Raw genomic sequence first — 14,142 nt, forward strand, 5'->3', positions numbered from 1 at the left:
AGGAGGAATACACAGGTGTACTAACACCCTGCAATGGCGCAGTATCAATCACAGCATGTGTTGGATGGAGGTGTCTTTTTCCTGCGGAAGAAACACCCTCTGCTCCACCGTGTCCAAAAACATCCCTAGGAAAAGCAGACACTGAGTAGGCTGTTAGAAATTCAGGATCTCTCTCTCCTGCCATAATTGTTGAGACATAGATCGTCCAAGTACGGGATGATAGTGACACCCTGAATCCGAAGAAAGGCCATCATTACAGCGCTGACCTTCGTGAACACTCTTAGTGCTGATGAAAGACCAAAAGGGTGAAATTGAGAGTCCCGCACTGCCTGATGAAACCAAATGAGAATGTGGAGATAGGCATGGTGCAGTGACTCGGAAGCAAACCGAGGTTGCTGCGAAAGAGTACTAACCACTGTACAATCCCAGCCTCCCTCTCGAGACCTGCAATGGCAGGGACTATCTTGAACCTGAAGTTCTGCAAATAAGGTTGAGATGTTTCAGGTTCAGAATGGGTAGCACTGAACCGTCCGACTTGGAAACTACAACCAAGCTGGAATAGAAGCTTTTACCCTGCTTGTATAACAAACAGTTTGTCTGCTGATGCTTGAAATTGCAAAAGCGGGCCCCCACCTTGGGGTCCCCAGGAGAGAAGGGAGCGCATCATGCCGAAGGCTTAACTGCTGGGAGGAAGATGAAGTGGCTCTACCCCAGCCTCTGGGACCACGGGAGATAGCGGGAGCTTCTCTGGAACGACCCCTGAATCTCCTTGGGATCCGAAAGGACGGTCTGAGGAGGAGGAGCAGCAGCAGATGGGAGATAGGTGGACTTACCACCTGTGGCTTTAGAGATCCACTTGTTCTGAACCAAACAGCTTCCCCTGTGAATGGGAAACATTTCTACAGCTCTTTTAACTTCCTCATCCGCCTGCCATTGTCTCAGCCACAGGTCTCGGTGGCTGAGCTAGTCAAGCCGAGAATCTAGAGGAAAGATTACAAATATCTTTTGAAGTCTCCCTGATATAAGTAAGCAGACTCTGCAATCTGTCCCGTTAAAGGAACCAGATCCTCCACCGGAACACCAGTTTTAAAGGCCCTCAGCAAGCTGCGTAGCCCAAGCTTCCACAGCCTTGTTGACCCAACAACTGGCTAGTGCGGGTCAAGTTACAGTGTACCTAGACGTTTGAATTCGGGTTGTCTGAGAATAAAGCCTACAGCACCTGGTATCCCAGGCAGACGCCCATCCAAGTATTAACCATGCCTGACCCTGCTTAACTACCGAGATTAGATGAGATCTTAAGAGTTCAGGGTGGTGTGGCCGTAGGCTGCCAACAGATGTGCCCTGAGCTACTCCCTAAGCACACTAAAATATGGCAGTGGCGAGTACTGCTCCTGCTCCCACCTGTACAGGGAGCACCGTCTTTTTTAAAAGACATGGCATCTCAATTTCCTGCACTCTGCAGGAAAGGGATAGTGGGATAAAAGTTTACGTGTCTGAAACTTATTAACTGTGTGTCCACGCTGAGGCAAGGATTTAATTCCTCATATACTGTAAAGGTGGCTGCTAATCTTTGTTTCTTAACAAAGATAGACATGTTTCACACAACAGGGAAGTAGATAACAGTCCCTGTGTCATTTCTCTGCACACTTTTTGCAGGAGAAAGTTATATGTGCAGCTTTTGAAGTTATGCTACCAAATCACTGGCCCCACACACACACACACACATACAGAGTGAAGGGAGAAAGACACACAGACTGTTAGTAAGATATAAGGGCATAGAAGGATATGCTTTTACCCAGCCCAACCAGCGCTGATACAATGACCAGCACGCTGTGTAAACACAATGTAAATGTGCTATTAATGGCTGTGCACACACAGTCTAAATGACTCTTCAGTAGCCTGACCCCACTGTGTACTCACATCCGGGGACAGGACAGCCTCTCCGCTGTACTCAGCATCTGCAGCAGCAGGTTATATTTAAAATGGCCGCCAGCCTCTAGGAAACGCTGGGGTTGCTGGAAGGCAGGAGCAGAACTCATTGTTAGGCTCCAACCCAACCCCCCCCCCCCCCCGCTATGGTGCCCGTTTACAGCGCTGCGATTATGATGCCCGCCTTACAGTATTTCTGGCCTCCCTGCTATTCAGGGTGCCAGGAGTTACTAACCTTGCCGCTGCCGAGTGCTGCCGGTGGCGGGCATGCTAGTGGGGGACCGTGACGTGCGCCGGACGCAGCGCGTCTAGGTACCCCCAAGAGACAGTGGTCTCTGTAGCTGAAGACCCCAGCGCACACCGCAAGCAGCTGCAGTGGGGTCTCTCGGCAGCTCCAGCGATGCAGACAGGCTGGGAGCTGCCTGTCTGTGTCCTCATATGCTGATCGAGGATCTATAATTTAAACAAGAGAGCTCTGTGTAGTGCACAAAATTTAGACTGACTTGTAGGGGGGTATAGAGGGGGAGGAGCTAGCTACTATTCAAATTACTAAAGTGCCATCTCCCGGTTATCCCACACCTATACCCCACTGTACTGAGACTCCAGTGTCCCCTAGTGGATGAAGGAGAAATGAAGCAAACAACCCACTTTTGACCCAGACAGACAGGAAACCACCATGTTAGATGCTAGGTTTGTCAGGCTCCTTAGGTCTTGGACGCCTACTTGACCAGATGGATCTACCTAGTTGTGCAGAGCTCTGGCCAGGACATGGCCTACATCGGGAAGCTTGCCCACTTTTTGCCAACAGGAAGGATTTAAAAAAAAAGAAAAAAAAGGAAGAAGGACAGAACAAAGTATGTCTAAATTCGGCCCAAAGAGAATGCTGCCCAGGAATAAAAGGGCTTTATAGGAACGCTTGAACTCAGAGTCCGCCACCCAGTTACGCAACCAAAGAGCTGTTGCAGAGACCCTGGAAAACACCTGTGCCACCTCACAAACGTACTGCATAGTCTCAGTTGCTTAAAAGGCCTCGGCTGGAGAATCCACGTCCAAGCAGTCCAAAGAATGACCGTCCAACATAATCTTGTCATGATTCCCCTGACAAGAGGAGAAATCCAAACTATCCTGAAAAGACAAGTCATCCAGAAGCTCACTCCTCCAAGGGAATCTGTGTCCTTGTAAAGTGGTTCCTCAAAGAATCTTCAAGTATGAAGAGCAGTTTGCATTGTACGCAAGTAAAAAAATAGGGCCATTGCAACCCCCTTAGACTTAGTGGACTTTAACTTGTTCGCCATAAGGAAGGCAGTAAACAAGTGGGAATGTAGCTGGATTGCAGATTACACAATTTACATAAGGGAATCTAGCAAATAGAAATTCAACACAGTGGTAAATAGATTACAGTGGTGTAATAAACATACAGGTATTTATCAAAAGCCATGCAAACACAGCTGGAATGCAGATAACACTAAATCCTCAGTCAGCACGCCCACAGCTACCCTCTAGAAGGGTAACAGCTTCGACTGGCTGCGGTTCCAGTCGGCCTCCGAAAGGAGACCTGGGGAGGAGAAACCAGGAAGTGAACATCACACCTAACTAGAGAGAAAGTAAAAGCGTACAACTAAAAAGTACATAGATGCAGCACGGCCCCAGTCTCAACAGCCCAACTTCCATGGGAACGTAAAAACAACTAGCTACTCTCTTAAAAGGTATATAGTCTCATAAGTGCCAGCTCCTACGGTCCCCTCGAGCAAGCCATGGTCCAGTGTCCCCCAGATTGGAAGAGAAATTTACTAAAACCCTACAGAGTTATGTAATCTAAATGTTGAATGGTGCATGAATTGTACACATATAATAAGTAACCTTATGACCATATATAATTAGTTTAAAGATACAAGAAACATATAGACAGAGTTGTTCCAAGGCTGGGGCCCAGACAACAGGGGTACCTGTATCCACATAATGTGGGCTCTTGCGCACAACAAGGTCTCAAGGTCAACTAGGTTGAATTTGGTAATTCTTGCAAATTTAGAATGCCATGAAGAGTGGCTCCTGCCGCGCTGACTCGCACCCGCATTACATTTGCGGCTAATTGGATCGACTCCATAATGTAAGCTTTAGAGTGGCTAGCACTCAATTTACAGTGAGACAGCAGTGAAGTTTCTACTAGTATAATAAACCATTACAATGCAAATCATACCAAATTTAAGAGCCAGATTACTCCCTTTTTTTTAATGAGTGAAGATAACAGTAAAATTATAAAACATAACTCAAGTTACCTTTATAGAAAACTCCCCATACTCCTTTCTTTTCAGACAGGAGCCAAGTGCGCAAACGTGGCACTTTCCTGAAATAAGCGCAGGTACAGACAAAAAGCAGGGAGAAGACCAGAAGCCCATCCAGGGTGTATGCTAATAAAGAGAAAAACAACAGATAAAATACATTAAACAATCATATACAGTAGATTTCAGTTACACTGTCTTCATGTAGCTTAAAATCACTACATTAAAAGTGCTTTCTACTTTTCAATAAATTAAATATAGTTGTAGCATATGAATAGCAGTATAGATCTTGTCAACTCAAACAGACTTTAGTTTTGCGCTCCAGTACCTATCAGCAGAAAATGGATTCTTGATACCCTCGCATATTAAATAAGCATGTACAATTAGTTGTAAACACAGACAACTCTCAAACAACTTTTTTTATTCCAAAAATCTATGTATAGGTCAAGGTGTCTAGGATACTCCAGTTGTGCAAGATCAGTAAAAGGTGCCCATCCACTAGACGACAGGCAAAAAACTGCACAATTACGACATTGTAATCGTGCAGTCGTTTGTCAGTCTGTGACGTGCCTACACTGAACGAGCAGTCGTTCAGTGAAGGCACATCAATCATCTGCAAACATGTTGAACCCGACGATATCGTCAGGTTGTACAACATATTTGTACGATGGTCTAAACGACCAGCGGGAGCGCGTATCGCTGGTCATTTTACCAGCGATGCGTTAAAATGTTGTATGCAATGTTCTTGAATAAAACGTATTGACTCACAATGTCAATATAGGATATATAGCTCTCTGTAAAGTGGGACAGTGCAGGGATGATTAGAGAGGATTTAGTCCTTATGCCGGGATTTTAGAGCAGCGTTTGACACAGCTGGTGAATGTGTACCATACACAGGTATAGCAATGCTAACTAACTGTCTTGATACCCATGGCGGTATGGATGTAATCCAAAAACACTGGACGTCTCTAATGAGCTAAGAACTGGTATGTCCTCCAGAATGTGTAGATCAGTGGTTCTCAAACTCGGTCCTCAGGACCCCACACAGGTCACGTTTTCCAGGTCACCCAGCAGGTGCCCAAGTGTATTCATTACTCACTGACATTTTAAAAGATCCACAGGTGGAGCTAATTATGTCACTTGTAATTCTTTGGAGGAGACCTGGAAAACATGCACTGTTTGTGGTCCTGAGGACAGAGTTTGAGAACCTGTGGTGTGGGTAATACAGTTCGTCCAAGGTAAAAAAAAGATTAACTATGTAACCAGCCATACCCGTTATGGCAACCCGCCACCCAGGGGTGGCGGGGATAGTCCCCGGCAATCAGCCTAGGCCAGGGGTGCTCTGGAGATGGTGACCCCTTTATTGAGGGGGACCCCAACTCCCAAGGTGTCCCCCCAGCGAGATCAGGGGCTCTGTGGGGGCCATATCATCACTTCCAGGACTCCTTGTTCTTCTTTACGCTGAAGATGGCTCTTAATGACATTGGATGTATATTTGGGGTCTTTGTCCTGCTGCATAATAAATTTGGAGCCAATCAGATGCCTCCATGATGGCATTGCATGATGGATAAGTACCTGCCTGTATTTGTCAGCATTAAGGACATGATTAATCCTGACCATATCCATATCTATCTATCTATTTTATATTTAGTGTGTGGCAAGGACACAGTGGTAAACCTGCAGGGTAAAAGAGCTGCAGAGACACTGGGAAACTGATCCTGCCGGTGAAATAGTCAACCAGGTTATAGGCCCGGGGGCAACTAGTATTAGGCATCCTGGACCTGTGAATCCACTAAAAGAACTGTATTGCTGTTTGGAAGATGCTGTGTACCAGCCTGTAACATCTTGCTTATGAACACTGCACTGTGATGTATACTTGCCTGAGGTGAGGAAATAACACATCTATTGGATTTTACCCGGTCTATGTGATTCTTGACACATTTGGCGCCTGAACAGGAACCTCGCTGGATACTACTACGCAGCAAGAGCCTGGATACAGTGACCAGGTCCAACACCCACAGTGGCAGTGAGACGCAGGACGCTACCTGCTATGCAATGGCTTGGTAAGTGAGTCGCATTACTAGCAGCTGGGTAGGAGAGTGTCGCAGGCCAGACATAAAATGGCAGTTGTTCACAGTGATAATCTGTCCTTGTGTATATGCAAATTGTGCATAATATAAAACTGCTTAATTCCTGTGTATGAGGCTGGGAACCCAGGGAATGTAGTGCACTGTTAAAGGAAGCCAGCTGATATAGATTGCTGGGAATCTGGCTTGCAAGAGATAGTTAATTAAGCCTGCTAAATTTGTCCACAAACTGGAAAAGCAGAGTAATATGAAGGAAATGATGGAAGTGTGCTGAACTGGTTGCAGGGCAGCGGGCTCTGGCTGCTGGGCAACAACTTGAAATTCAGTTATTACATGCAGAGTTAACTGAAATGAGGAAAGGTGGGAATGAGCGAGGTGTTACAGAAGCTTGCACCATCTTATAACATTGAAGCTTTTTGTGCACCTTTGAGCGTACTGCTGCACGTTTAAAATGGCCTGAGGAGGAGTGGGCTGCCAAACTTGCTCCTGTCTCACAGGGCAACCTCAGAGAGCATATGTTGATTTAAACATGACTGAGGCAAACTCCTATCCTCACTTGAGAAAGGCCATATTCAGCAAAGCTAGGGAGTTTCAAGAATTAGGCTGCACTCATCTGAGCCTCCAAAAGGTCCAGCTGGCCAAATTAGCCAGGCTGAGTAAGGCATGGTTGCAGCCAGATAAAACTCTGCTCAGTATATAGTAGAGGTGGTGGCTTTGGACCATGCTGTGCGTGTACTAGACCATGTCGTGCAACAGTGGGCCCTACAGGCTGATCCTCAAACGTTTGAGGAGTTAGCGGTGGTGACTGAACAGTACCCAACTCTTGAACAAAGCCAAGCAGGGGTTCCAGCCAGTACCCAAGGCTAGAACCCAGGTCTCAGTTGTTAAAGCCAACAACCAACCTTTGGTTTGGTTGAGCCTGGTCATTTGCGCCGGGACTGCCCAAAGCTGGGCGAGCCGACTGACTGCAGTGCTGGAAAAACAACTCGACCAGTAGTCAGCATGGCTGCTGGAAGCATTTCTCCGGCGAAAAAACCACCTTGCTTTGTTTGATAGTGCGAGTGGAAGGTCAGGAGATCTGGGCCTTAGTGGATAATGGAAGCAAATTAACCATCATCTCTGCCAGCCTGGTTCCACCTGGGGCTGATCAGGTGCTACCCCCTTAAAGATTGTGTGTGTACATGGGGATATAGAAGAATGCCCCCGTGTGCACCTCCCAATAGTGATAAAAGGGCGATCTCTGAAGGTGGTAGCCGCACCCTACCCATTGATCCTAGGTCGGGACTTTGCCGTCATCATGCCAAGAAACCACCTCTTGTAATAATCCAGACTGTTCACATCAGAGGTGTCCCATGAGCCAAGCTCTGCTGTGTCCTAAAGTTTGGTGGCTGAAATACCCTCCTTGGCCAGTGAGCAGCAGCAGGAGGGGAGTGAGACCCATTGGCAAGGAAGTGTCTTTGCAGGACTTTGACCAGGATCAACAGAATGATGGGAACTTGATAAATGCAATTGAAAATGTTGTAGAGATAAATGGTAGAGTAATCACGGCTTTACCAGCAGAAGGTGTACCATACTTTGCATTGAAAAATGATTTGTTATATCGTGTAACCTATTTGCAAGGTAAAAAATTAGACCAATTGTTGGTTACCCCGGAACCACGAGCAGCTGGTGTTGAGGGCGGCTCATACCCATCTGTGGGGTGGCCATTTGGTGGAAGAGGAAACTCTCCAGCGTATTCAGTTAAGATTCTTCTTGCCCGGCATTCATGCAGCAGTAAAAATGTATTGTCGGGAATGTCCAGTGTGTCAGAAGACAGCACCCCGGCCAGGGTTTGGGGCACCTTTAGTTCCCCTCCCTGTCATTTCTGTACCTTTTGAGAGAATTGGTATGGATCTGATCGGGCCGGTGGAAAAATATGCTCATGGGCATCAATACATATTAGTGGTAACATGAAATCTAGCACTATTGCCCGGAAGTTATTAATGCTATATACCCATCTGGGAATACCAAAAGAGGTTCTGACAAATCAAGCTACCCCTTTTGTATCTAAATTGCTGAAAGATTTGTGCCGACTGTTAAGGGTAGATAAATTGAGGTGGTAATCCTATCACCCACAAACGGATGGCCTAGAAGAACGCTTTAACCAGACCCTTAAACAGATGATAAAGAGGGCGGTGTCATAAGAAGAGAGAGATTGGGATCTACTCCTGCCTTTTTTGATGTTTGCAGTTCGTGAGGTGCCCCAATCCTCCATGTGGTTCTGTCCCTTCAAACTCCTCTATGGGAGGCAACCTAGAGGGATTTTCAATGTGTTCAAAGAAAGGTGGGAGCAACAGCCATGCAAAGATCCTAATATCGTTCAGTTTGTGTCCCAATTGTTTGGCCGGTTTTGGCAGATTGCGCCACTGCTGAATGAACATATGGACAGAGCTCAGCATCGTCAGAAACGCAATTATGAGGTTACCACAGTCGACCACTCTTTCAAACCGGGAGACAAGGCACTGGTGCTTGTGCCTTCTACTGAGAGCAAATTGTATGCTCAATGGCGAGGTCCTTATGAGATCATAGAGGCGGTGGGACCTGTACACTATAGCGTTCCCGCTAGGCTGTTTCAGCGGGGCGGGATGCCCTGCCCCATTTCTGAAGGGCAGAAAGCGCCGTGCCCTCCAGCGTGGCACCCCGCTGAAACAGCCTGCAGGGTCTGTCTCCACCCACAGGCTGCAGTATCCCCGCGGGTGGGGAAAAAGGTGGTGCAGCGGTCACCGCTGGTGAATAGATTGAGAGAATGCCAAGAGTGTGCAAAGCAGTCATCCAAGCAAAAGGGGGCTACTTTGAGGAATATAAAATATTAAACATATTTTGATTTGTTTAACACTTTTTTGTTAACAACATTGGCCCTTATTCAGAGCCGCGCGTTAACAGCAGTACGCTCGTTGCGTTCCGATGTTGAGAAACCGCGCATGCGTCGGTGTAACACTGCGCATGTGCGTATGGCAGATTGCGAGCTTTTTGTCACTCATTAGGCAAATTGCGAACAGGAAGTGACATGTCAAATGTGATTGACAGAACAGGCCGTTTTTGGGCGTTGACGGGGGTGGAGATGGAAAAACGCAGGCGTGGCGAGGCGTTTTTGGGGCGTACATAAATTAGCTCATGCGAACGTCAAAAAAACAATCAACTTTGTATTGAAAATCAGCTTGTAATTTTTTTTTTTTCTCTTTGGGATAGCACAAAACCGTACGCAGCTGAAAATCTCTGCTGCTACTTTCAGGATTACACTATCAATTAGCTTTTTTTGTAGGAATGTATTTTACAATTTTGTTAGTGTTTTTTGATATTGTAACAATATTGTCATCATGTTTGTGTGTATTGTAAGCTTTTGCATTGGGCTTGAGTTTTTTTTTTTTTTTTTTTTAACAAAGTGTTCCTTAAAGTAACATTTTTTTTTAACCCTTTATTTTTTTGAAATCCAAAGCTAAGATTTCATTTTTTCCTTGTGGTACAGGATTAACTAGAAACCAATTTTCAATTAATGTCACAATACAGTTGAGAACAATTTGTAGGTTTTATTTTCAAAACACATTTTTAAACAAATCATGTGCATTTTCACGTACAAGTTTGGGGTCATTGTTACCCACTAATATTTGCTACATTTGTCTTTGATAAATGATAATTTTGGTACAAAAAATACAAAAAAAAAACGAAAGGAGAAAGGAGAGGGAAGTTTTGGCCAGAAAGGAATATGGGGCAAGCACAGAAGGAGTGTGGGAAAAGTAGCCAGTGCTGTCATCGTTTCTTTCCCAGTTTGGCTGGGGTAGGGTGGGCGCCAGACCAGGTCGTCCTCTGGCTGGCCTGTCCAGAGGCAGATGTTGTGGCCTCTGGACTAGGCACAGGGCTAGGCACATTTGGAGGAATGGCTGTTGTTGTGCCAGAGGTGGAGGATCCTGATGTTCCGGCAGGAAGGGAGGTCGGCTCCACCATGTGCTGGCGAACGAGCTGCTCCAGGGCATTGGCGATTCTGATGTTGGCCCTGGTATTTTCAGCCAGGGCCTGACCAATGGTCACGTTGGCCGCAGCATTTTGCTCCAGGGCCTCAGCCACCCGTAGCAGACTGGCGTCCATCCTCTGCACAAATCTCCGTATGGGAATCAGATTTAAAATTGAGTTCTGTGAGGAGTGCCACTGCCTGCGAGGGGGATTGCCCAGGACTGGCTTCTGTAGGGTCCTCAGCCGGATGTACTGGTTCCTCCCCTGCAGAGCCAGCAGAAATTATGCGGCCAAGGCTCCCCTCTGGAGCAGACTCATCCGCCTGTGTCTCTGTGCGAAAAAAGAGAAAAGAGGAACATTACAATCTACATATTGTCACAATAACATTTCAGAGTTGGTTACATCACAACATTTACCTGGGACAACATGAGGAGCCGCAAAGTCTGGCATGTCCGTATCCATGTTGGACACGCCAAACACCTCCACATCCTGCACACACCCCTGTGCCAGCTCTTCCAAATCATTAAACTCCAATGACACAGGGGTGGGACCCCCACCTGTCCCCCTTGCATGCCTAGCCCTGTCAGCCATTTTTTGCTTCAGGCGATATTTGAAGTCTTGCCATCTGTGGATGAAAAAGTAGGCATTATTCCTGCATTATTTGACCCTTTTTTTTTTGGGTGGTCAAGTTTTTACTTACCGCCGTTTGACATCCCGGGCTAGACGGACATAATCACCCACCCTATTGACAGCACTGGCTATCTCCTCCCACATTCTCCACTTCTGGCTTACATCCATATTCCTGTCTGCTTGTGGCAGGATGTCCGCACACTTCTGAACCAAAACCTCCATCTCCTTTCTTGTGAATTGTGGCTGCCTTTTCTTTTTCCCAGCTTTGGCCGGAATACTGGGCCCAGCAGCCTCTTCCATGTCATCCTCAACACCTATTTACAATAAAATTGTTAAATTTTAGCTGACCAACTTTCACTATATTCTGGCTCAAAATAATCCTTGATTAGAAATGCCAGAAATACTTACCGGCCGCCTCTTGGCCATTGTTTGGCTGGTCTGTAGCCATTTTTCTTGTCAAAACAAGAAATACACCAGACTGTTTTTTTTGGTCGTGACGTATTTATACATGCGTCCTTATTATTCGGCCGCATCATTGATTGTGCGTTCCTATGATCCATCCTTAATTTGAGCGGGAAAAGAAACACTATTTATGGCTTTGGCCGACTCGAGTCTAGGTGGCGGGTGTTGTTTGTTGGGAGGTTACGTTGGTTGGAGTGGATTGTTGGCGGGAGTTGTATTTGGCGGTGGTTTGTGATTTGTTCTCTGCGTTTTTTGGGGGGTTTAACTTTCCGTTCGCATTTTTGGTGTGGTTCTTTAAGTTGTGGTGTATTTTTTTGGTAAGTTTTTTACCGTCATCCTTTTGTAAAATTTGGCTATCCCTTTTTGTTTGTTTTTTTTTTTCTCCTTTTGTAGGTTTCTTTTGGCTCTGCCCCAACGACCTTTTTGTTCTGTGACTTCTATATCGTGTATTGGTAAGTTTTGATTTTCACTTGTTTGTTAAATCTTCATGACTTTTTTTACGCATCTTTTGTGGACATTACTGTTTTTTTGTGTGTTTTTGTGGAACATAAATGTGCGAACTAATTAGCGCATTTTTGTCGGCTTGATTTCTCTAGTTAAATTGCGAACTAATTAGCGCATTTTTGTCGCCTTGATTTCTCTAAATTGTGAACTAATTAGCGCATTTTTGTCGGCTTGATTTCTCTAGTTAAATTGCGAGATATTTACCGTTCACAATCTGGGTTGTTGTTTGGGGCCCAAATTGTGGAAGTCGGCGCAATGTCGGTTTGCTCTTTGTAGAAATGTGTTTATGCCCTTTTTTTTGTCTTTTACAAAATCAAGCTTACAAAATGGGCAACCCAAATTTTGTCCTTTTTATGGTCTGTTGAATTTTAGGTTTGGGAAATCATGACAATACCCCGGCATGTAAGCATGTTTGGATTGTATCGTAAAGAGAAGTATTTTTCGGTCTTTTTTTGGGGAAACAAACCTTAACTTCAATTCTTGCCATTTCAGGTTGATCTTGGTCGGATTGTTGTGGCCATGCTCCCGGAAGCCGACCAACCTCAATCTCGTCCCAGGCGTAGGCATCGTAGGCGTGCAAGGCGCTACCGTCTTCCGCCCCAAATCATCATAGACACGCTCTTATTAATAGAGAGTGATCTGGAGCGGCAAATTGACAGTCCTACAGCAATACCACCACTTACGCAATTTATGGCGGTGTTACATTTCTGTGCCTCAGGATCCTTTCAAACCACGGTGGGAATAGTTGCGGGAATCTCCCAATCCTCCTTTTCAAGGATCCTGAGGGCAGTGATGGAGGCCCTTTTCAAGCACCTCCATCATTTTATTAAAATGCCTTTGGATATGGGTTCCCTTAGTGTGGCCAAGGCCAATTTTTACCAAATAGCTGGCTTCCCACACATCATAGGGGTTGTGGATGGTACTCACATACCACTTCAGCCTCCAGCACGGCTGGAGGCCATTTTTAGGAACCGAAAACACTATCACTCACTGAATGTAATGGTGGTATGTGATGCCTCCCTCCAGATCCTGTCCCTGAATGCAAAATTACCCGGGAGTGCACGACTCATTCGTCATCCGGCAATCAGGGATTTGGCAAAAATTAAACAACCTACAAGCTGGTGATGCGTGGCTTCTGGGTAAGTGGAGACCTTTAGTAGATACCAATGCAAAGCTTGATACACATTGATCCTGATGTTGTCACTTCTTTTTCACAGGAGACAGTGGCTACCCTTGCACGCCCTGGCTGCTCATTCCTTATTTGGCTCCCACACAAGGCCCACAAAGTGATTTTAATTCCGCACTTACAGCCACCAGGCAAGTGGTGGAGCGCTGTATCGGCCTTTTAAAAGGCCGATTCAGATGCCTCCACCGCTCTGGTGGCGAGCTCATGTATTTGCCGGATATGGTTTTGAAAATTGTGGTCCTGTGTGGGATATTTCACAACATCGCCATAAGGAGTGGTGTCCCAATGCAGCCAGAGGATGCCTTGCCTGAGGATGGCCCCCCCGAGGTTGGTCGGAGGTCAGTATGTGGGGGGGCCATACGCGATGATGTGGTGGCCAGATTCTTTAGGTAATTATTTGCACAAAATAAGTTATTTGACACAATGTCGAAAGGAAATTATTTTTCAATCAAATTAATCGGATTTTTATTTCCCATCTTGTGTTTTATTTCATAATATTTTGGAATGAAACGATGACTACTTCCTGCTCCCAAAAAATGACTTCATGGGGCCACATTGGATATATATTCTGGACCCAATTTGGAAACGCCACATTTGTGGAATCATGTTGACATGCTCATTCATCAACCAGTTCTTGATTTTTAGCTTAATTTTTATTATGGTGTATGCTGGCTTTTTCAGTTTGTTATCACTGTGTGTATTGTTTGTGACCCAACACTTTGTGTTTTTATTTTTTGGTGAATACATTTTTGGTTATTTGAAACAAAACAATTCTTTTCGATATTACAAGCAAGTGTAAGCAGGTTCACCCAAGGAAAAGTTGCTTAATGGCTAATCCTGTAATGTGTCAATTTGCTCATTTTTTAACTATGCTTTGTGGGTAAAAACCAACACCAAAAGGTATTATGTAGAATCAGTATGTTTTTGAATCTCGGCCTAAGCAGGTTTACCTAAACATTGTAAAATTGAAATTAAAACAAAACCCCCAAAAAATTCTGGTAACTCTCCAAACCTATTGATAGTGTTAGGTGTTTCATGTGCCTGCTTTAAAAAAACAGCATAACACAATCTTAGTTAC

General features: G+C 45.4%; 1 protein-coding gene across 1 annotated transcript in view; it reads right to left on the reverse strand.

Annotated features, from left to right (window-relative positions):
* The window catches only part of TMEM167B (transmembrane protein 167B), a 50,692-nt gene that overhangs the window by 10,822 nt on the left and 25,728 nt on the right, over window positions 1–14,142 (reverse strand). Inside the window, exon 2 of the mRNA XM_088445764.1 lies at window positions 4,206–4,337. Within this exon, the coding sequence (XP_088301890.1) occupies window positions 4,206–4,337 (132 nt within the window). The remainder of the gene's footprint in view (window positions 1–4,205; window positions 4,338–14,142) is intronic.

This window comes from Taudactylus pleione, unplaced genomic scaffold, assembly GCF_031769625.1.
Source record: "Taudactylus pleione unplaced genomic scaffold, aTauple2 ptg000387l, whole genome shotgun sequence".
Lineage (NCBI taxonomy): Eukaryota > Metazoa > Chordata > Amphibia > Anura > Myobatrachidae > Taudactylus > Taudactylus pleione.